This window comes from Staurois parvus, unplaced genomic scaffold, assembly GCF_062004578.1.
Source record: "Staurois parvus isolate SC_StPar_1 unplaced genomic scaffold, SC_StPar_1.0 ptg001137l, whole genome shotgun sequence".
NCBI lineage: Eukaryota > Metazoa > Chordata > Amphibia > Anura > Ranidae > Staurois > Staurois parvus.
In genome coordinates, this window is record NW_028318933.1 from 1,159,168 (window position 1) to 1,182,679 (window position 23,512).

The 23,512-nt window shown below is 47.2% G+C and overlaps 1 protein-coding gene across 1 annotated transcript in view; it reads left to right on the forward strand.

Annotated features, from left to right (window-relative positions):
* The window catches only part of LOC149439268 (teneurin-4-like), a gene marked incomplete at its 3' end in the record, with an annotated part of 229,179 nt that extends 208,346 nt beyond the window's left edge, over positions 1-20,833 (forward strand). The window contains exon 12 of the mRNA XM_089659238.1: positions 20,714-20,833. Coding sequence (XP_089515364.1) covers positions 20,714-20,833 — 120 coding nt within the window. The remainder of the gene's footprint in view (positions 1-20,713) is intronic.
* Between the last annotated feature and the right edge of the window lie 2,679 nt (positions 20,834-23,512).

Below are 23,512 nucleotides of genomic sequence, written 5' to 3' on the forward strand. Positions count from 1 at the left end.
GGAGGGAGCTGGGGCATTAAGTTTAACCTTCTCTGTACTGTGCTGGCAGATCTCATTATCAGTTGTCTGTCCTAACAAAGGATAAAGATCTCAAGGCTTGGGTGATACGTTGTAGGATAAAGCCCAGCTGCAAGGAATGAGACAAAATGTACCATTGCTATGTCCCCCTGCATTGTCATGATGGCCATAGATGGATCGAGATTCGATCATCTCTGGGCAGACTGGTTGGGTAGGCTGGTTGTACCCAAGTCGATCCATTGATCCTGTTGAGGCCTGGTTCACACCAATGCATTTTTTTTTTTTGTGCTTTTTGTAGAAACGCAGTCCATTTTAAACGGTTTCCTATAAGACACCTTTAAATTTATGCTTTTTTGAGCTGCTGTGTGGTGTTGGGCCGAATATGCGAGTCAAACATGAGTTTGACACGAACAATGTGGATGTTCGGAGGGCTATTTGCCCGCCACGCCCCACAATACACTGCACCCTGACAGTGCATTGTGATTGGTCAAAGCCAATCACAGCGCAGGGTGACGTCACAAGGGGGCACTGTTTACCCTGTCCCCTTGTGACATCGTGACAGTATTTATGCACTGTCATCATGGTGCAGCTGTCAGATGGTGGAAGCCAGATTCGCGAGCGGAGCAGGGTTTTTTTTCCGGGTAGCGGCGGTGGCGAGCATCGTGATTGACTTTGGATCTACTTCAGGGGACTTTTTTTTTATTTTTAATAAAGGACTTGTCAAAGACTGTCCTCTGTCTTTTTTACACTACACTTTTTTTCTTTTTTCGTGAATGGGTACCGCACACTCATTCACATAGGTGGGGGGCCGGGTCTGGGTGCCCCTCTGTTAAAGGGGGCTTCCAGGTTCCGATTCCCGCCCGCAGACCCCCACAACCACTGGCCAGGGTTATGGGGAAGAGGCCCCTGTCCCCATTAACATGGGGACAAGGTGCTTTGGGGCGGGGGGAGCGAGCCCTACATGTCGAGGGCATGTGACCTGGTATGGTTCAGGAAGGGGGGAGGGGGTGCTCGCTCGTCCCCTCCTTTTCCTGACCTGCTGGGCTGCATGCTCGGATAAGGGTCTGGTATTAATTTTGGGGGGGGCCCCCACGCCATTTTAAAAAATAATTTTAATTGTCGGACAATGGCAACAATTCTTTTTAAATTCAGCTGCCGGCGGGGAACCCCAATGACCACTAAAACATGAATGAATATATCACTACTAAAATACCGCATGACTTAATAGAACTATTTTGGTAACTGAGCAGTATCTTAACACATACTCCGATACGGTAAGATACCGCTCAGTAAATTGTTCGCGTTCGAAGATTGCGGTCGAACATTCGGTAGGTTCGAATGTTCGACCACGAACCAACCAGGGGGGTGTTCAGCCCATCACTACTGCTGTGTTTTTAGAAAGGCTCAGGGAATGCAAAATGCATGTAGTGCATTTTTTATGCGTTTTTGTGTTTTTAATACAAGTTGGCCCCAAAAAATGCAGAACGTATTAAAAACGCATGTAAAAATGCAAAACGGACAAAACGCAAACTGCATTAGTATGAACCAGGCCTGAAATGCACTGAAAACCCATAAAAAATGCATTAAAAAAAATGTTACGGTTTTGTTGCGTTTTTTGAGTCACTTGACCATAAACGTGGTAAAATCGCGTGTTTTCATCGGCCGTTATCACCATCAGGGGCGGACTGACCATTTGGAAACGCGGCACTGCACGAGGGCCCGGGGTCAGTAGGGGGCCCCATGAGAGGCCCCTGGTACTTTTTTTCATAGGCTTTTTTGAGTTTGAGCAAGGACACAGGGGCCCCTTGATCCCCTATTGCCCAGGGGCCCCATGAGTTGTCAGTCCACCCCTGATCACCACCTTTTTTCCTATTGGCAAAATGACGATAACACTATTTTTGGCTGATACATTTTGGCCGCCGATGTATTGGTGCATCGCTAGCGAGAAGGGGAGGTACGTAGGGTAGCTTGGTAGAGAGAGGGCCTCAGCAATGTAGTGGCGGGCACTACTGGTCCAAAGAACAGGGAGGAGGCGGGGCAGTGACACTATGAACTATTTAATTCTTCTTTTTCTATGCAGCCAGGTGTCACTGCAGAAAAAGGTTGGGTAGGCCACAAACATGTGCAATGCTTGATCAATCTTTTTAGAATAAACATTTCTCTTCTGTATTTATCCCCTTGGCTAGAGTTACCTGTTAACAAATAAAGCCCCCCTCTTCATTGCAGCATTATGTCCTCTCCAAGGTACTGACAGGTTCTCTTTAATTCTGATAGGTGGCGTGTTCTGCTCTTTCCCTCCCCGCAAGGCTGTCTTAATGCATGGGCACTGCCCAAGGGCCCCAGATGCATAGGGACCCCATGATAATCTTGTATTACATCATGCTTGCCAACTGTCCTGGATGTGCCAGGATAGTCACGCTTTTTACTAAGCTGTCCCGGGATAGCATGGACAGCATCCCAGAACCTGTACTGTATCCTCCTGACTCCCCTTGTACAGTGCCCTTCTTCCTCCCCCTACACTGTGCCCTTTGTGTTGATTAGTCTTTGATTTATGGCATGGTTTCTCATTGTTTAAAACCAATTTTATTGAAAGTACAAATAAATATATGTTTAGGTCTATCAACTATTTATACTTTATTTTCTTGAGAGTAGGTGTGTAAACTGGGGCAGGCAGGCAGGGGCCCCAGTGCATTACCTGACCCCTGGGCCCTTGATGCTATTAAGACAGCCCTGCCTCCCCATACACATGTTCTGGGTGTTTAAAGTCTAGTATGGAATAAAGTAAATTGCTTTGGTGGGAAGTTGGCCGCATGGGCCTCGTAACCGCCGCGCTTATTGGTGCTTCATCATCGCAGCTAATATTTATTCGCAAACACCGAGGATTGTAATGGGATTGCATCCGTGTTTACCCAGCTCGCCGTTTGCAGCGTGAAGTCCGCTTCGGCGTGTTATTGTTTTGTAATTAGGCCGGCTGAATATTTATGAACTATTTCAGGCAGTTGCCAAACATTAATTGATTCAAATGAGTTCCGCCTCCTCGTTCCGGGTTTTCAAGTCAGCAGAGTGCAGTAGCAGGCAGAGATGGTGTATGTAGATGGGGTGAAGGTGTCACTCATAGCTGATGCTGGTCAGGTCTGGCCCCCACCCAGACATGCTTGGGAACGGTCATGGCATTGACAAGTGACGTAGCTGACCCTTCAGGAGCAAGCACAAGCAGTCGTTGTGGTACTAATCCTATCCAGCAAATGCTGCAGCTGCGCCTAAATCAGAAATATTCACTTGGGTTACCTTACTCTAATTCAGTGATGGTCATTAAAATAATGGAGGGCCTGAAGTGTGAGCCTGTGAAGTGGGCTGCACAAAAACAGCATATTTACATGCACTGAGGTGCATTCAAGATGAATGGTCAGTAACGCACCTCAATGCCCAAAAATGTCTGTCCTGCTTCGTTTTTTTGCAGTGCACCACAATATATGCTGAAGAGAAAGTTGGAGTCATCAATGTTGTCAGTGGATAATATGATAACGCCCAGTATTAGCGTTAATGACTGCAGGTGTCAGTTACTGAAATGACCCCCAGCATTGGTGTCAGTGACTATAGTAGTTACCCTTTGCATTGTCAGTGACTGCATTAATAACCTGCAGCATTGGTGTCTTTGACCGCAATCAAAACCCCCAGCAATTGTGTCAGTGACTTCAATAATAACCCCCAGCATTGGCATCATTGACCGCAATCATAACCCCCAGCAATTGGTATCAGTGAATGCAATAATATCCCCCAGCATTGGTGTCAATTAATCCAATAACCCCCAGAATTGACATCATTGACTGCAATCATAACCCCCAGCACTTGGTGTCAGTGAATGCAATAACAAACCTCAGCTTTGGTGTCAGTGATTGCAAGAATACCCCCAGCATAGGTGTCGGTCACCCTGTTTTAACCCCCAGCATTGGTGCCAGTGACTACAGTAATAACCCTCTGCGTTGTCAGTGACTGCGTTAATAACCTCCAGCATTGGTGTCATTGACCACAATCATAACCCCCAGCAATTGGTATCAGTGAATGCAATAATATCCCCCAGCATTGGTGTCAATTAATCCAATAACCCCCAGAATTGACATCATTGACTGCAATCATAACCCCCAGCACTTGGTGTCAGTGAATGCAATAACAAACCTCAGCTTTGGTGTCAGTGATTGCAAGAATACCCCCAGCATAGGTGTCGGTCACCCTGTTTTAACCCCCAGCATTGGTGCCAGTGACTACAGTAATAACCCTCTGCGTTGTCAGTGACTGCGTTAATAACCTCCAGCATTGGTGTCATTGACCACAATCATAACCCCCAGCAATTGGTATCAGTGAATGCAATAATATCCCCCAGCATTGGTGTCAATTAATCCAATAACCCCCAGAATTGACATCATTGACTGCAATCATAACCCCCAGCACTTGGTGTCAGTGAATGCAATAACAAACCTCAGCTTTGGTGTCAGTGATTGCAAGAATACCCCCAGCATAGGTGTCAGTCACCCTGTTTTAACCCCCAGCATTGGTGCCAGTGACTACAGTAATAACCCTCTGCGTTGTAAGTGACTGCGTTAATAACCTCCAGCATTGGTGTCATTGACCACAATCCTATTTCTCCGCATTGATGTCAGTGACTTCAATAATCCCCAACATTGATGTCATTGACTGCAGTAATAACCCCCAGCAATGATGTCAGTGAACACAATAATGACCCCCCATCATTGGTGTCAGTGACTACAATAATGACCCCCAGCATTGGTGTCATTGACTGCAATCATAACCCTCTGCATTGGTGTCAGTGGCTACAACAATAGTCCCCAGCGTTTGTCAATGACCGCAATTATAACCCCTAGCTTTGGTGTCAGTGACTGCAATTATAACCTCCAGCATTGGTGTTAGTGGCTGTAATAACCTCCAGCATTGGTGTCATTGACTGCAATCACCCTCTGCATTGATGTCAGTGGCTACAATAATAGTCCCCAGTATTTGTGTCACTGACCGCAATCATAACCCCTAGCTTTGGTGTCAGTGACTGCAATTATAACCTCCAGCATTGGTGTCAGTGACTGCAATTATAACCTCCAGCATTGGTGTCAGTAACTGCAATAGTAACCCCCAGCATTGGTGTCAGTAACTGCGATAATAACCCCTAGCCTTGGTGTCAGTAACTGCAATAGTAACCCCCAGCATTGGTGTCAGTAACTGCGATAATAACCCCTAGCCTTGGTGTCAGTAACTGCAATAATAACTCCCAGCATTGGTGTCATTAACTGCAATAATAACCCCCAGCATTGTTGTCATTAACTGCAATAATAACCCCCAGCATTGGTGTCAGTAACTGCAGTAATAACCTCCAGCATTGGTGTCAGTGACTGCAATAATAACATACCCCAGCATTTCTATCAATACAGGTAGCACAGGCACCTTAATCCAGTCACAATAGAATGTGTGGATGTAGATTGTATAAGCTACGAAACTTCTTACAGAACAAATCCAGATGAATGTGGCCAAATACTTCTAGATAGTCATGTAGGCTTTGCATTTGACATGCTGCCAGCAAGATCCTGCGTAAATCGCCCTTGTGCATGAAGATTTCCGAGGATGCAGCTGGCTGCATTTTATGAATGGGCTGTAAATTGCAGGCCTGTGGTATGGAGTAACCTTGCAGAGTATTATGGATACAGTGATATCCCCCCTTCAATATAAATAGGCCCCAATGTCTGACAGATCCTTGCAGTATCTACAAAAGGATAGCTTTTCAAAACCAAAATGGAGTTCACTTGAAACAACTCGCTGAAAGTTAGTTTGCTAAAAAAAAAAAGAAAAAAAAAACCCCTGTGTAGTAATTTGACTTAATTATCCCCCTTGTCAAACTTTCCATCTGGGAATTGAGTTGAAGACTTGGTAGTCATACTCGATGCTGATGCGAACTGGTATTAGGCAGCCATGTCTCTCCGGCGGCGATTGCTTTTGAAAACCTGTGCAAATGCATTCAGTGAAAGAACAGCTTGAATTAAATCTGTTTTCAAACCGAGTAAATGGATCTGGCCCTGCAAGCCTTCAGCGTTCGTATCCCAAACGAGGCCAAGCGACGTGGAGAATGTGCCATTTCTCTCTCCATGCCAGCCCCATTATTGCACAATTTTTACCATGGCGCTGCGTTAAGTGTGTTTAGGTATAATCTCTCCCTCGCCTTTCTTGTTTTAGAATATTTTTTTTTTCCTTATCCTTGAAACATTTCTAAGAAAACAACAATTACTTTTCAATTGGCTTTTTAGCACAGAGCTGCGCCACTGAGGAAAAATAGTGGAAGTTTGAGAGTTCCTAAGTAACTTTTATCCTTCTTGCTTGCTGTAACCTTGTTTAGGTGAATAAAACCTGATGAAAAACTGTGAATCCACTATTACAGGTCAATGCCTGCCTCTGTGCAGGCAGGACTCGGCTCGGGGTTGGTGTTGGGTGGACACCTTGCCTTGACACCCTCCCGTGTTTCCTTTATCTTTCTTTGTCAGGCCAACGGCTCTTTCTTTGTCCAGCAAGCGGCTCCTTCCTTGTCCAGCCAGCGGCTCCTTCCTTGTCAGGCCAGCGGCTCTTTCTTTGTCCAGCAAGCGGCTCTTTCTTTGTCCAGCAAGCGGCTCTTTCTTTGTCCAGCAAGCGGCTCCTTCCTTGTCCAGCCAGCGGCTCCTTCCTTGTCCGGCCAGCGGCTCCTTCCTTGTCCGGCCAGCGGCTCCTTCCTTGTCCGGCCAGCGGCTCCTTTTTTGTCCGGCCAGCGGCTCCTTTTTTGCTCCTTCCTTGTCCGGCCAGCGGCTCCTTTTTTGTCCGGCCAGCGGCTCCTTTTTTGTCCGGCCAGCGGCTCCTTTTTTGTCCGGCCAGCGGCTCCTTTTTTGTCCGGCCAGCGGCTCCTTTTTTGTCCGGCCAGCGGCTCCTTTTTTGTCCGGCCAGCGGCTCCTTTTTTGTCCGGCCAGCGGCTCCTTTTTTGTCCGGCCAGCGGCTCCTTTTTTGTCCCGCCAGCGGCTCCTTTTTTGTCCCGCCAGCGGCTCCTTTTTTGTCCACCGAGCGGCTCCTTTTTTTTGTCTGCCCAGCGGCTCCTTCTTCGTCAGGCCAGTGACACCCTCTTTGTCTGGCCAGGGGCACCCTCTTTGTCCGGCCATCGGCTCCTTTTTTGTCCCGCCAGCGGCTCCTTTTTTGTCCACCGAGCGGCTCCTTTTTTTTGTCTGCCCAGCGGCTCCTTTTTTGTCTGCCCAGCGGCTCCTTCTTCGTCAGGCCAGTGACACCCTCTTTGTCTGGCCAGGGGCACCCTCTTTGTCCGGCCATCGGCTCCTTTTTTGTCCGGCCATCGGCTCCTTTTTTGTCCGGCCATCGGCTCCTTTTTTGTCCGGCCATCGGCTCCTTTTTTGTCCGGCCATCGGCTCCTTTTTTGTCCGGCCATCGGCTCCTTTTTTGTCCGGCCATCGGCTCCTTTTTTGTCCGGCCATCGGCTCCTTTTTTGTCCGGCCATCGGCTCCTTTTTTGTCCGGCCAGCGGCTCCTTTTTTGTCCGGCCAGCGGCTTCTTTTTTGTCCGGCCAGCGGCTCCTTTTTTGCTCCTTTTTTGTCCGGCCAGCGGCTCCTTTTTTGTCCGGCCAGCGGCTCCTTTTTTGTCCGGCCAGCGGCTCCTTTTTTGTCTGCCCAGCGGCTCCTTCTTCGTCAGGCCAGTGACACCCTCTTTGTCTGGCCAGGGGCACCCTCTTTGTCTGGCCAGGGGCACCCTCTTTGTCCGGCCAGCGGCTCCTTTTTTGTCCGGCCAGCGGCTCCTTTTTTGTCTGCCCAGCGGCTCCTTCTTCGTCAGGCCAGTGACACCCTCTTTGTCTGGCCAGGGGCACCCTCTTTGTCCGGCCATCGGCTCCTTTTTTGTCCCGCCAGCGGCTCCTTTTTTGTCCACCGAGCGGCTCCTTTTTTTTGTCTGCCCAGCGGCTCCTTTTTTGTCTGCCCAGCGGCTCCTTCTTCGTCAGGCCAGTGACACCCTCTTTGTCTGGCCAGGGGCACCCTCTTTGTCCGGCCATCGGCTCCTTTTTTGTCCGGCCATCGGCTCCTTTTTTGTCCGGCCAGCGGCTCCTTTTTTGTCCGGCCAGCGGCTCCTTTTTTGTCCGGCCAGCGGCTCCTTTTTTGTCCGGCCAGCGGCTCCTTTTTTGTCCGGCCAGCGGCTCCTTTTTTGTCCGGCCAGCGGCTCCTTTTTTGTCCGGCCAGCGGCTCCTTTTTTGTCCGGCCAGCGGCTCCTTTTTTGTCCGGCCAGCGGCTCCTTTTTTGTCCGGCCAGCGGCTCCTTTTTTGTCCGGCCAGCGGCTCCTTTTTTGTCCGGCCAGCGGCTCCTTTTTTGTGTGGCCAGCGGCTCCTTTTTTGTCCGGCCAGCGGCTCCTTTTTTGTCCGGCCAGCGGCTCCTTTTTTGTCCGGCCAGCGGCTCCTTCTTTGTCCGGCCAGCGGCTCCTTTTTTGTCCGGCCAGCGGCTCCTTTTTTGTGTGGCCAGCGGCTCCTTTTTTGTCCGGCCAGCGGCTCCTTTTTTGTGTGGCCAGCGGCTCCTTCTTTGTCCGGCCAGCGGCTCCTTTTTTGTCCGGCCAGCGGCTCCTTTTTTGTCCGGCCAGCGGCTCCTTTTTTGTGTGGCCAGCGGCTCCTTCTTTGTCCGGCCAGCGGCTCCTTTTTTGTCCGGCCAGCGGCTCCTTTTTTGTCCGGCCAGCGGCTCCTTTTTTGTCCGGCCAGCGGCTCCTTCTTTGTCCGGCCAGTGGCCCCTGTGTTAAGTGTCTTTATATATAATCTCTCCCTCGCCTTTCTTGTTTTAGAATATTTTTTTTCCTTAACCTTGAAACATTTCTAAGAAAACAACAATTACTTTTTGATTGGCTTTTTTACACAGAGCTGCGCCACTGAGGAAAAAAAGTTTGAGAGTTCCTAAGTAACTTTTATCCTTCTTGCTTGCGTAAGCCTTGTTTAGGAGAATAAAACTTGATGGAAAACTGTGAATCCACTATTACAGGTCAATGCCTGCCTTGTGTCCTCTGTGCAGGCAGGACTCGGCTCTGGGATTGGTGTTGGGTGGACACTTTGCCTTGACACCCTCCCGTATTTCCTTTATGTGGTCGCAGCTACTCCAGATACAAACCTTGCACTACCCTAAAGCTGTCCATTGAGTTTTAGAGTCCATTTTTGCACTTCTCCCCCAAAAATGCCCCCATGCCTCTTTATTAATGCATTGACCATGTTAATGGCTGTGTTGTATTGGCTCCCGGTTACATTTTGCAGAAGGAGAGCAAAGATGACTTTGTAGGCGGGTGCTATTTCCACAGTAATCAGTTGTGCCCCATCAACAACCATTGATTGTTAGCTATGCCAATAACTGCTCTCTTTTGCACAGCACTGTCCCTTGTACCCTTCTGAGCACAGCCCACATGCATGCCCTCCAAGAGATGGCATTCCCATGGAATCATAGGAAATGTATTTCAGATTTCATCCTAGAAAACGCATCAGGTGCAACATGCACAGCCTGACAGCGACACCTGACAGCAACCCCCACAGCCAGTGGCACCTTCTTTGTCCAGCCGGTGGCACCTTCTTTGTCCAGCCGGTGGCACCTTCTTTGTCCAGCCGGTGGCACCTTCTTTGTCCAGCCGGTGGCACCTTCTTTGTCCAGCCGCTGGCACCTTCTTTGTCCAGCCGCTGGCACCTTCTTTGTCCAGCCGCTGGCACCTTCTTTGTCCAGCCGCTGGCACCTTCTTTGTCCAGCCGCTGGCACTTTCTTTGTCCAGCCACTGGCACCTTCTTTGTCCAGCTGCTGGCACCTTCTTTGTCCAGCCGCTGGCACCTTCTTTGTCCAGCCGGTGGCACCTTCTTTGTCCAGCCGCTGGCACCTTCTTTGTCCAGCCGCTGGCACCTTCTTTGTCCAGCCGCTGGCACCTTCTTTGTCCAGCCGCTGGCACCTTCTTTGTCCAGCCGCTGGCACCTTCTTTTTCCAGCCGCTGGCACCTTCTTTGTCCAGCCGGTGGCACCTTCTTTGTCCAGCTGGTGGCACCTTCTTTGTCCAGCCGGTGGCACCTTCTTTGTCCAGCCGCTGGCACCTTCTTTGTCCAGCCGCTGGCACCTTCTTTGTCCAGCCGGTGGCACCTTCTTTTTCCAGCGGGTAGCACCTTCTTTGATCAGCGGGTAGCACCTTCTTTGATCAGCGGGTAGCACCTTCTTTGGTTAGCGGGTAGCACCTTCTTTGGTTAGCGGGTAGCACCTTCTTTGACCGGCCAGTGGCTCCTTTGTCCAGCCATTGACACCTTTGTAGTTCGGCCAGCGACACCTTCCTTATCCAGCCAGAAAGTGGCCGTCACTGTAAGAGCAGATGAGAGTTGAGCATTGTGAGTGCAGCACGGGCCTTAGATTATACATTTCTTCAGGATCTGGATTTGACGTGAATGGTTCAGGGTACTCTGCAGTTATCAAACGAAGCTGGATACATCTACAAATGAACAAGAGAAGCCCTTTAATGTAGCACACACACCTTTGAGCTAAGGAAATGTATGCCCTTGGTGGTTATTTTTCTTCTAAGTGAACAAACAAGTTCCCCTAAGCCGTTAAACAAAGTAAGAAAAGAAAAGACTTTTTTTTTATTATTTTTTTTTATTTTACAACCGATGTCCTACTTATGACCGCCTCCCGCTCAGCGAGATTTCCAGCGTATTCCATTTAATCGGAATCAGCCCCTGATGTGAAAATGGAATAATTGGGATTATCCGCTGGTCAGGGAGCAGCTAAAAAATAAATAAAACATATTGGTTTTTGTGCATGTATAAAAATATCGCTATTTGTCGAGGGGGTGCAGCTTTTTTTTTTCATGCTTTGTTTTGCTAAATCCACCGCACGAAGCGAGCGGCAGAAAACAGTGGCAGGAGGTAAATGGCTCCGCTACAATAATATATTCTATTTTAACCTGAGGGCGAAATGTACTTTTCTTTTTATAAATAAAATGAGAGCATAACAAGTGCAGCAATAAAACTGCGTTTTTCATGTCCTCGCCATTCCGAATATGAAGTCGGAAGGCAGTTTTATGTTGTAGGCTGTTTAATTTTTTTTTTTCCCAGCCTGGAAAGTCTGCACATTGGACAGAATGAATCTAGTTTATGCTCCTTGGTTTGCGGATATAGTATATGACGAGAGACCTTTATGTACTTAAGCAGTGTTATATCTAACCGTATATCAACTGAACCAAGAGGAATGTCTACTGAGTGCAAAACACATTTTTAAGCTCCCTAAATAAATCCAGCGGGAGAATTTTGTGAAAAGTGGACCCTGGCCTTCCTTCCAGGTTTCACCGTTGTACAGCATCCTCCCCTGTTTTAAAATGACTTTCACTGCACACTGTGAGCTTCTCACAGTGTGCATTAGAAACTAAAGAGAGACAGACAGAGCCTGCCCTTTTTCCTGGCTGGCTGGAGTACCGAGGCAGGGAGCTGTGATGTTTTAGGGAAGCTATATAAAGCTTCCTGCCAGCCCCTCCCACCAGCCAATAACTACCTCCATTGCATGGGCAGCACAGTGGCTAAATGGTTGGAACTTCCGCCTGGCAGTACTAGGGTCGCTGGTTCGAATCCCAACCACCACTCCACCTGCCTGGAGTTTGCATGTTCTCCATGTGCTTGCGTGGGTTTCCTCCAGGTACTCCGGTTTCCTCCCACACTCCAAAGACATGCTGTTAGGTTAATTGGCTCCTGTCTAAATTGGCCCTTCTATATGGATGTGAGTTAGGAACCTTAGATTGTACACCCCTTGAGGGTTAGGGACTGATGTGAATGTACAATATATATGTAAAGTGCTGCGTAAATTGACAGTGCTATATAAGTACCTGAAATAAATAATAATAATAATTGCATAGCGATGCACAGAGACCCAGTGATGATATCATTGGATCTAAACTAAAGCATGTAATGAAAATTTATTTTATTTCTATTTTTTGTATTAGCATGTTGAAGAGGGGAAAGAATAAACCAAAAAATATAGTCAGATTAAACTTTAGGATCCATTCACAGTGCCCCGTGCTGGTCCGTGTCTTCCTGGCACGGGAGTGCACATCCCTATGTCGACAGTCCATAGAAGTCTATTGGGACACGCAGCTGCATAGAGTTGTGTGTTCCCATATGGCATGTGGATATTTGTGGGTGCGGGTCCCTGACTGCACACGGGTTGATTTACTAAAGGCAAATAGACTGTGCACTTTGCAAATATGTGTCTTCCTGGCACGGGAGTGCACATCCCTATGTCGACAGTCCATAGAAGTCTATTGGGACACGCAGCTGCATAGAGTTGTGTGTTCCCATATGGCATGTGGATATTTGTGGGTGCGGGTCCCTGACTGCACACGGGTTGATTTACTAAAGGCAAATAGACTGTGCACTTTGCAAAGCAAGATATTTTTTTTTTTTTTTTAGGTATGCTATGTGAATGGGAACGCATAACAAACATATAGTGGAGGGCAGGGGTCTCAAAATATGGCTGAAAAGGTGGAATTGCTATTTAAATTGTATCTTTTGGGTATTTTTTGCAGATCTTTTCTCTTTGGTGTTGCTTTTCTAAAGGCAAATAGACTGTGCACTCTGCAAGAGTAGTTGCTCCAGAGGTTAGTAAATGAGGGGAAGCGCTGCTGACTTCCATCATCCAATCGTGAAAGAAAAAAATGCTGTTTTTTTTTATATTTTCCTATTTTCCTTGCATGTGATTGGGTATTCTTAGAAAAGTGAAGCTTTACCGCATTTACTGAGCTCCGGAGCAACTGGCCTAACAGAGTGCAACTTCACTTTGCAAAGTGCACAGTCTATTTGCCTTTAGGAAATCAAGCCCACAGTGCGAGTTCAGGGACCCACACCCACGTGTCGTATTGGGACACACCGGCTTTTTCTACGCAGCCATGTGTCCCAGTAGATTTCTGTGGACTGCTGGCATGGGGATGCATGTAGCAGCTGTGCATCCCTGTGCTATGAAAACATAGACCTGCACGAGACGCATAGTCAAGCGCCCCATGCGAATGGACCCTTAACATTTGCAGACATATAACTCCTGACCTGAATGGCAAAACCGGACACATATTAGCTTTCAGGTAGCCATCACTAGAGTGCATGTAGGAAGGAAGTGGCTGCATAGAGGCTGTAGGAGATCAGCAGCGCCGACATCCAACAAAGGATGAAAACAAGTATTTTATTTACAAAATTTATTATTTATGATATGCAGTGCTTTAGCATAATAAGGGGTTGATTTACTAAAGGCAAATAGGCTGTGCACTTTGCAAAGTGCAGTTACCCGAGAAACAAAATTGCCTCTCATTGACTTCAATGCAAAATAGCCTCCCATTGGCTTCAAAGCAAAATAGCCTCCCATTGGCTTCAAAGCAAAATAGCCTCCCATTGGCTTCAAAGCAAAATAGCCTCCCATTGGCTTGAAAGCAAAATAGCCTCCCATTGGCTTGAAAGCAAAATAGCCTCCCATTGGCTTCAAAGCAAAATAGCCTCCCATTGGCTTCAAAGCAAAATAGCCTCCCATTGGCTTCAATGCAAAATAGCCTCCCATTGGCTTCAATGCAAAATAGCCTCCCATTGGCTTCAAAGCAAAATAGCCTCCCATTGGCTTCAAAGCAAAATAGCCTCCCATTGGCTTCAATGCAAAATAGCCTCCCATTGGCTTCAAAGCAAAATAGCCTCCCATTGGCTTCAAAGCAAAATAGCCTCCCATTGGCTTCAAAGCAAAATAGCCTCCCATTGGCTTCAAAGCAAAATAGCCTCCCATTGGCTTCAAAGCAAAATAGCCCCCCATTGGCTTCAAAGCAAAATAGCCCCCCATTGGCTTCAATGCAAAATAGCCCCCCATTGGCTTCATTGCAAAATAGCCCCCAATTGACTTCAACGCAAAATAGCCTCCCATTGGCTTCAATGCAAAATAGCCCCCCATTGGCTTCAATGCAAAATAGCCCCCCATTGGCTTCAATGCAAAATAGCCCCCCATTGGCTTCATTGCAAAATAGCCCCCAATTGACTTCAACGCAAAATAGCCTCCCATTGACTTCAACGCAAAACAGCCTCCCATTGACTTCAATGCAAAAACACCTTCCTGTAAGGTCCCTAACCCACATTCGTACATACACATACTAGGGCCCATTTAGGCAGGAGCCAATTAGCCTACCAGTATGTACTTTGAGTGCGGGAAAAAAACTGAGTACCCGGAAGAAACAAACGCAGGCACAGGGAGAACATGCAAACTCCAGGCAGGTGGTGCCGTGGTTGGGATTTGAACCAACGACCCTAGTACTGCCAGGTGGAAGTGCTAACCATTTAGCCACTGTGCTCCCCGCTGTGCTACTTTGATGCTGGAACACTGGGAGGTCTAGGTGATCAAAAGCTTCCTTTTAGATTAATCTTTTTTTTTTTTTTTCATTGCCAAGAATTCTTGAAGGATACGGGTGACTACATTTTTACAATCCCCGTTCGCATGCTGTCAGGGTCATCTTTCCTCTAGAAAGGTCATTTTATTGTCTAGGGGTCCAGGAACAGAAGCTTGCCCTCTCGGAGGTCCCGCAAGCCATCGCTCATTCTGTAAGTAGCAAGCGTATGAACGGGAATTGCTTATTAAAGGCACGTCGACCCCGTGATTTAAAGACGCGCCTCGTGCCGCAGAGATGTCACCTTTTTTCCTGGGGCTGAATATTGGCTCTGACAACAAAATGACTCTCCCTTCCACGGTGACACCACTGCAGCTGCGAACGATGCGTCGATTTGGAAGTCGGTTATCTGCGCCGTTGTGGAGTTTTGTATTCAAGTGTTCTCATCTGAGGCTCCTCTTATCGGAGTGATCTCAGAATGGCGCTCCGCAGCTTCCTTTACAGGCGCTGTAAATAATGCAAGGCTCGGCCCTCCTGTGGGACAGGCAGGTAGACTTCTTCTCTCAGCTGTCCCAGATGACATTCTGAATTATTCCTCGCCGTGTTAATAAATAAAAGCCTGTCACCGATCGGGATAAGGTGAGGGAGATAGCGAAGAGACGAAAACAGGGAGGTCTGCAGCTTGCAAAACAATTATATTTGTCATAAACCGTATTCCTGGTCACCCTCGCATGGGGTTATTACTTGTAGATATAGTTATATGTTATACTATATTATTATATTATATATGTTCTATTATATTTCAGGTATTTTTATAGCACTGTCAATTTATGCAGCACTTTACATATTTATTGTACATTCAAATCCGTCCCTGCCCTCAAGGGGCGTACAACCTAAGGTCCCTAACTGACATCCATACATACATACTAGGGCCAATTTAGACAGGAGACAATTAACCAACCAGCGTGTCTTTGGAGAGGTGGGAGGAAACCGGAGTACCTGGAGGAAACCCACGCAGGCACAGGGAGAACATGCACACTTCGTGCAGGTAGTGCCGTGGTCGGGATTCGAACATGCGCTCTTCGTGCAGGTAGTGCCGTGGTTGGGATTCGAACATGCAGACTTCGTGCAGGTAGTGCCGTGGTTGGGATTCGAAAATGCAGACTTCGTGCAGGTAGTGCCGTGGTTGGGATTCGAAAATGCAGACTTCGTGCAGGTAGTGCCGTGGTTGGGATTTGAATATGCAGACTTCGTGCAGGTAGTGCCGTGGTTGGGATTCGAATATGCAGACTTCGTGCAGGTAGTGCCGTGGTTGGGATTCGAATATGCAGACTTCGTGCAGGTAGTGCCGTGGTTGGGGTTCTAACATGCAGACTTCGTGCAGGTAGTGCCGTGGTTGGGATTCCAAAATGCAGACTTCGTGCAGGTAGTGCCGTGGTTGGGATTCCAAAATGCAGACTTCATGCAGGTAGTGCCGTGGTTGGGATTCGAAAATGCAGACTTCGTGCAGGTAGTGCCGTGGTTGGGGTTCTAACATGCAGACTTCGTGCAGGTAGTGCCGTGGTTGGGGTTCTAACATGCAGACTTCGTGCAGGTAGTGCCGTGGGTGGGGTTCTAACATGCAGACTTCGTGCAGGTAGTGCCGTGGTTGGGATTCGAAAATGCAGACTTTGTGTAGGTAGTGCCGTGGTTGGGATTCGAACATGCAGACTTCGTGCAGGTAGTGCCGTGGTTGGGATTCGAACATGTAGACTTTGTGTAGGTAGTGCCGTTGTTGGGATTTGAACATGCAGACTTTGTGCAGGTAGTGCCGTGGTTGGGATTCGAACATGCGCACTTCGTGCAGGTAGTGCCGTGGTTGGGATTCGAACACGCAGACTTCGTGCAGGTAGTGCCGTGGTTGGGATTCGAAAATGCAGACTTCGTGCAGGTAGTGCCGTGGTTGGGATTCGAATATGCAGACTTCGTGCAGGTAGTGCCGTGGTTGGGATTCGAAAATGCAGACTTCGTGCAGGTAGTGCCGTGGTTGGGATTTGAATATGCAGACTTCGTGCAGGTAGTGCCGTGGTTGGGATTCGAATATGCAGACTTCGTGCAGGTAGTGCCGTGGTTGGGATTCGAATATGCAGACTTCGTGCAGGTAGTGCCGTGGTTGGGATTCGAAAATGCAGACTTCGTGCAGGTAGTGCCGTGGTTGGGGTTCTAACATGCAGACTTCGTGCAGGTAGTGCCATGGTTGGGATTCCAAAATGCAGACTTCGTGCAGGTAGTGCCGTGGTTGGGATTCCAAAATGCAGACTTCGTGCAGGTAGTGCCGTGGTTGGGATTCGAAAATGCAGACTTCGTGCAGGTAGTGCCGTGGTTGGGGTTCTAACATGCAGACTTCGTGCAGGTAGTGCCGTGGTTGGGGTTCTAACATGCAGACTTCGTGCAGGTAGTGCCGTGGGTGGGGTTCTAACATGCAGACTTCGTGCAGGTAGTGCCGTGGTTGGGATTCGAACACGCAGACTTTGTGTAGGTAGTGCCGTGGTTGGGATTCGAACATGCAGACTTCGTGCAGGTAGTGCCGTGGTTGGGATTCGAACATGTAGACTTTGTGTAGGTAGTGCCGTGGTTGGGATTTGAACATGCAGACTTTGTGCAGGTAGTGCCGTGGTTGGGATTCGAAAATGCAGACTTCGTGCAGGTAGTGCCGTGGTTGGGATTCGAACATGAAGACTTCGTGCAGGTAGTGCCGTGGTTGGGATTCGAAGACACACAGACTTCGTGTAGGTAGTGCCGTGTTTGGGATTCAAACATGCAGACTTCGTGTAGGTAGTGCCGTGGTTGGGATTCGAACACGCAGACTTCGTGTAGGTAGTGCCGTGGTTGGGATTTGAAAATGCAGACTTTGTGCAGGTAGTGCCGTGGTTGGGATTTGAAAATGCAAACTTCGTGCAGGTAGTGCCGTGGTTGGGATTTGAAAATGCAGACTTCGTGCAGGTAGTGCCATGGTTGGGATTCGAACATGCAGACTTCGTGCAGGTAGTGCCGTGGTTGGGATTTGAAAATGCAGACTTCGTGCAGGTAGTGCCATGGTTGGGATTCGAACATGCAGACTTCGTGCAGGTAGTGCCGTGGTTGGGATTTGAAAATGCAGACTTTGTGCAGGTAGTGCCGTGGTTGGGATTTGAAAATGCAGACTTTGTGCAGGTAGTGCCGTGGTTGGGATTTGAAAATGCAGACTTCGTGCAGGTAGTGCCGTGGTTGGGATTTGAAAATGCAGACTTCGTGCAGGTAGTGCCATGGTTGGGATTCGAACATGCAGACTTTGTGTAGGTAGTGCCGTGGTTGGGATTTGAAAATGCAGACTTCGTGCAGGTAGTGCCATGGTTGGGATTCGAACATGCAGACTTCGTGCAGGTAGTGCCGTGGTTGGGATTTGAAAATGCAGACTTCGTGCAGGTAGTGCCATGGTTGGGATTCGAACATGCAGACTTCATGCAGGTAGTGCCGTGGTTGGGATTTGAAAATGCAGACTTTGTGCAGGTAGTGCCGTGGTTGGGATTTGAAAATGCAGACTTTGTGCAGGTAGTGCCGTGGTTGGGATTTGAAAATGCAGACTTCGTGCAGGTAGTGCCATGGTTGGGATTCGAACATGCAGACTTCGTGCAGGTAGTGCCATGGTTGGGATTCGAACATGCAGACTTTGTGTAGGTAGTGCCGTGGATGGGATTCAAAAATGCAGACTTCGTATAGGTAGTGCCGTGGTTGGGATTCGAACCAACAACCCCAGTGCTGCTAGGCATATCATTGTGCTCAAAAGTTTGCATCCCCTGGCAGACATTGTGAAATTTTGGCATTGATATTGAAAATATGACTGATCATGCCAAAAACATGTTCTTTTATTGAAGGATGATGATCATATGAAGCCATTTATTATCACATAGTGGTTTGGCTCCTTTTTAAATCATAATGATAACAGAAATCACCCAAATGGCCCGGATCAAAAGTTTCCATCCCTGGAATGTTTGGCCTTGGTACAGACACACAAGGTGACACACACGGGTTACAATACCAATTAGAGGTTAATGTTACACATCTGTGGCTTTTTAAATTGCAATTAGTGTCAGTGTATAAATAGTCAATGAGTTTGTTAGCTCTTATGTGGAAGCACTGACTAGGCTAGATACTGAGCCATGGGGAGCAGAAAAGAACTGTCAAAAGTCCTGCGTAAAAAGGTAATGGAACGTTATAAAGATGGAAATGACATAAAAATATGTCCAAAGCCTTGAATATGCCAATCAGTACTGTTAAATCACCTATTAAGAAGTGGAACGTTTGGGGATCCCTTGATATCAAGCCAAGGTCAGGTAGACCAAGAAAGATTGCAGCCATAACTGCCAGAAGAATTGTTTGGGATACAAAGGAAAACCCATAGGTAACCACAAGAAAAATACAGGCTGCTAACCACCTAGCCTCTGTGTTGCCCACTAAGCCACTGTGCAAGGTGATGCATAACGTGCTGCTTAGAAGGACAAAATTGCTGGAAAGTTCAATAGACACTTTGGTGTGGGTTTACTAAAAGCAAATAGACTGTGCACTTTGCGAATGCAGTTGCTCCAGAGCTTAGTAAATGTGGTGACTTTAAAAATACATACTTATATAGATTTTTTTTTTATTTATGTATTAGTGGTACGTATATAGCGCTGTCAATTTACGCAGCGTTTTACATCTATATTGTACATTCACATCAGTCCCTAACCCTCAAGGGGTGTACAATCTAAGGTATAAATTTATAAACCTGAGTTTAGTATCTCAACTCCTAAGCCAAGCACTAATGGCAAACTAAACTCTTGACCTGTCAACTCAACCCTCCATGAGCTGGGAGCAGCAAACACCGCTGGCACCATGCCAATCCAAGTAAATTCTATGATATAATACATCCCATTGAGATAGGGTGGGTTTACTAAAGGCAAATAGTGCATTCTGCAAGTGCAGTTGCTCCAGAACTTAGTAGATGTGGTGAAGCTCTGATGACTTCCATCATCCAGTCATGTGCAATCAAAAAATGTATTTTTTTTTCTTTTTAATTTTCCTTGCATGTGATTGGGTATTCTTTGCAAAGTGTAGCTCCACCAAAGGAAAGAAAAAAAGCAATTTTGGTAATTTTGATTGAGATGGTGGCAGTGGTGGTTTCTGCTCCCAGCTCATGGTGGGGTGAGTTGACAGATCAAGAACTTATTTTGCCATTGGCGCTTGGCTTAGGAGTTCTGATCCCAAACTCTGGTTTATAAAAAAAAATGTAAAAATCTATATAAGTATGTATTCTTAAAGCCAGCCATAGACTGTTCGAATCTTGCCCGGTTCAGCAAGATTTGAACCATGTGTGGACAGGCTGAATGTACCCAAGTTGTGATACTAACCTCTGGTTTATAAAAAAAATACTGTATAAGTATGTATTCGTATCCTGAGTTCACATCTGTGCGGGTGGTGCCGCTGCGGATCCACACGAAAATCCGTGCAGCCGCACCACCCGCACAGAGAAATGCAGACCTGCAGGCGGGTGCCATTTGTTCTAATGGCACGCCGCGCGCACTGGAAAACGCAACCGTAATGGGAAGTGAGGTTCCCGTGCGGGCTGCGTTTTCTAAAGAAGTGCAGGGACTTCTTCCCTGCGTGTCAGGGGCATGGAAATCCATTCAAATGAATGGGCTCTCGTGCACGTGCAGAACGCGGCCCGCACGGCCGCTTATATGTGACCGGGGGTTAAAGCCAGCCATAGACTGTTCGAATCTTGCCCGGTTCAGCGGGGACCGGCCAAGATTTGAACCATGTGTACCCAAGGCTGAATGTACCCAAGTTGTGATACTAACCTCTGGTTTATAAAAAAAAAAAAAAAATCTCTATAAGTATGTATTCTTAAACCTGACCAAAGACGGTTCGAATCTTGGCCAGTTCAGCAGGGACTGGCTGAGATTCGAACCATGTGTGGGCAGGCAGAATGTCCCCAAGTTGATCGATCAACTTGGGCACAATCAGCATGTCAGGTTTTTCATGCGATTATTGCTAGCAGCTATTATAGCAGCTATATGTGTTCTCTCGGCGGAACCCCACCCCAACCCCCCATGGTTGCAGGAAAGAAAAGTGCACCGCCTGTGGCTGGTTTAACACAGAAGACTCCCTTCTATTGCTCCCAGCCATAGGCAGGTAGTGGAGGGCTGTTGTTATTATAAGGATGTGATGTTTATTTTACAGATTACCTCTGACTACATTTTTTTTTACATTTGTGTTTTTCTTTTTATCATTTCTTTGCAGACACGCATGTGTCATCCGCGGTCAAGTGATGACAGCAGACGGAACTCCACTTGTGGGTGTGAATATCAGTTTTGTCAACACTCCTGTGCTGGGATATACCATCAGCAGACAGGACGGCAGGTAATGCAGTACACACCGTATATTGTGAATTGTTCAACCCTTGCTTTTTATCCTAGATCGTTAAAGTTGATTAATACCAAATACAATACCCCTTAGAGTTGTAAAAGTCTACAGCAGGGTTTCTCAACCAGGGTTCTATGGAATCCTAGGGTTCCTCCAGAGGTTGCTAGGGATTCCATTAGCAATGGGCAATTTCTGCCTCTTAGATAAGTTCCCACTCACACCATTGATCCTTTTAGCTATCTGTAAGGGGGAATCCTTCCCAATGACCACAAGTGTAAGGCGCATTCTTCCCACTGACCATCACACTAATGTATCATGAGTTGTAGATATAGTAAGATTTAGAAGGCGTTCCCTGAGACCAGGAAGTTATTTGAAGGTTCCCTCTGTGTTAAAAAGGTTGAGAAAGGCTGGTCTACTGGTGACACTGTATTTAAGGAGATCCCCATCCATTCTAGCCAGGTATTGCTGGAAGAATCAATAGTTCAGACTGGATCTCTATCTATGTATGTGTTATACATCACATGCATAGATTCAGGAGTGTAGGACTAGTAGGCGCAGGATCTATCGCTTTTGAGATGAGGTGGGCCTGGAGATGGGGTAAGAGGTGCTAATTTATTTAAATTAAATCCAGGAAAAATCATTATTCCCCCATCCCTCATTGCCATGCTGCGACTGGAGTCTTCAGGACCCTGCTGATGGGCCCAATTGAGAACTCTCCATGTTGCCAGGCAGACCTAAAAAAAAGCTAGCAGGAAATAAAAAAGTAAATTAACTGGAGAGAAGGCTTAAGCGTTAAGGGAGACTCAAGTTTGGAGGACAGTTGAGAGAAACTTTTCTCAACCTTTTTAAATTATAGAAACCCTTGAAATAGTTTTCAGGTCTCTGGAAACCCCTAATAAATTTACATTTTCAGGGGGCTGGGAAAGTAATGACCTTGACATTAGTGGTCAGTAAGAAGTATGCCTCCCTAACATTGATGGTCATCGAGAAGAACACCCCTTACTTTGGGGGTTAGTGAGAAGAATACCTCCTTTTCATTGGTGGTCACTGAGAAGAATGCTCCTTCCATTTGTGGTCAGTGGGAAGAATGCTCCTTACATTGGTGGTCAGTGGAAAGAATGCTCCTTAATTGGTTATCAGTGGGAAAAATGCCTTCCTTACATTGGTGGTTAGTGGAACAAATGCCTTTGTTACAATGATGACCGATGAGAAGAATGCCCCCTTTACAATGGTAGTCAGTGGAAAGAATGTCTTCCTTCCATTGGTAGTGAGTGGGATGAATATCCCCTTTACATTGGTGGTCAGTAAGAATATTACTCCTTACATTGGTTGTCAGTGGGAAGAACACCTTCCTTATATTGGTGGTCAGTGGGGAAAAATGCCTCCCTTACATTGGAAGTGAGTGGGAAAAATGCCCCTTTTACACTGGTAATGAGTGGGAAGAATGCCCTGTTTACATTGATAGTCAGTGAGAACAATGCTCCTTACATTAGTGATAAGTGGGTAGAATGCCTCGCTTGCATTGGTGGTCTGTGGGGAAAAATGTCTTACATTGGTGGTCAGTGGAAAGAATGTCCCTTACATTGGTGGTCAGGGAAGACTGCTCACCTTAAAAGATCATTGGTATCATGTCACTCGTTCTGCCTGAATCCAGAAATATGTAGGTACCATCATATGGAACGTCAATCAGTCACAGCTCAAGGAACCCCAAGCAACCTCTGGAGGAACCCTGGTTGAAGATGGGTGGATTAGAATTTTGCCAAGCAAACGAGGTCAAACTTCCAACTCGAGACCCTTTGTATTACCAATCAAATTCTTCCTCCTTTGTGCCATTTTCTGTTCGAATGTTTTTACTAAGATTTGCTAGTAGTAAGAGTCAGTCAAAAAACCACAATCCCGTGTCACAGGCGGGCAGAGTTACATAGCAGTCATAAGGATAAGGTGCGTGTAGAAGGAGAGAAGCTTCTATGGGTCATGTCACCAGACAGAAGGATAAGGCGCATGTAGAAGGAGAGAAGCTTCTATGGGTCATGTCACCAGACAGAAGGATAAGATGCGTGTAGAAGGAGAGAAGCTTCTATGGGTCATGTCACCAGACATAAGGATAAGGCGCATGTAGAAGGAGAGAAGCTTCTATGGGTCATGTCACCAGACATAAGGATAAGGCGCGTGTAGAAGGAGAGAAGCTTCTAAGGGTCATGTCACCAGACATAAGGATAAGGCGCATGTAGAAGAAGAGAAGCTTCTATGGGTCATGTCACCAGACATAAGGATAAGGCGCATGTAGAAGGAGAGAAGCTTCTATGGGTCATGTCACCAGACAGAAGGATAAGGCGCGTGTAGAAGGAGAGAAGCTTCTAAGGGTCATGTTACCAGACATAAGGATAAGGCGCATGTAGAAGGAGAGAAGCTTCTATGGGTCATGTCACCAGACAGAAGGATAAGGCGCGTGTAGAAGGAGAGAAGCTTCTATGGGTCATGTCACCAGACAGAAGGATAAGGCGCATGTAGAAGGAGAGAAGCTTCTATGGGTCATGTCACCAGACAGAAGGATAAGGCGCGTGTAGAAGGAGAGAAGCTTCTATGGGTCATGTCACCAGACATAAGGATAAGGCGCATGTAGAAGGAGAGAAGCTTCTATGGGTCATGTCACCAGACAGAAGGATAAGGCGCATG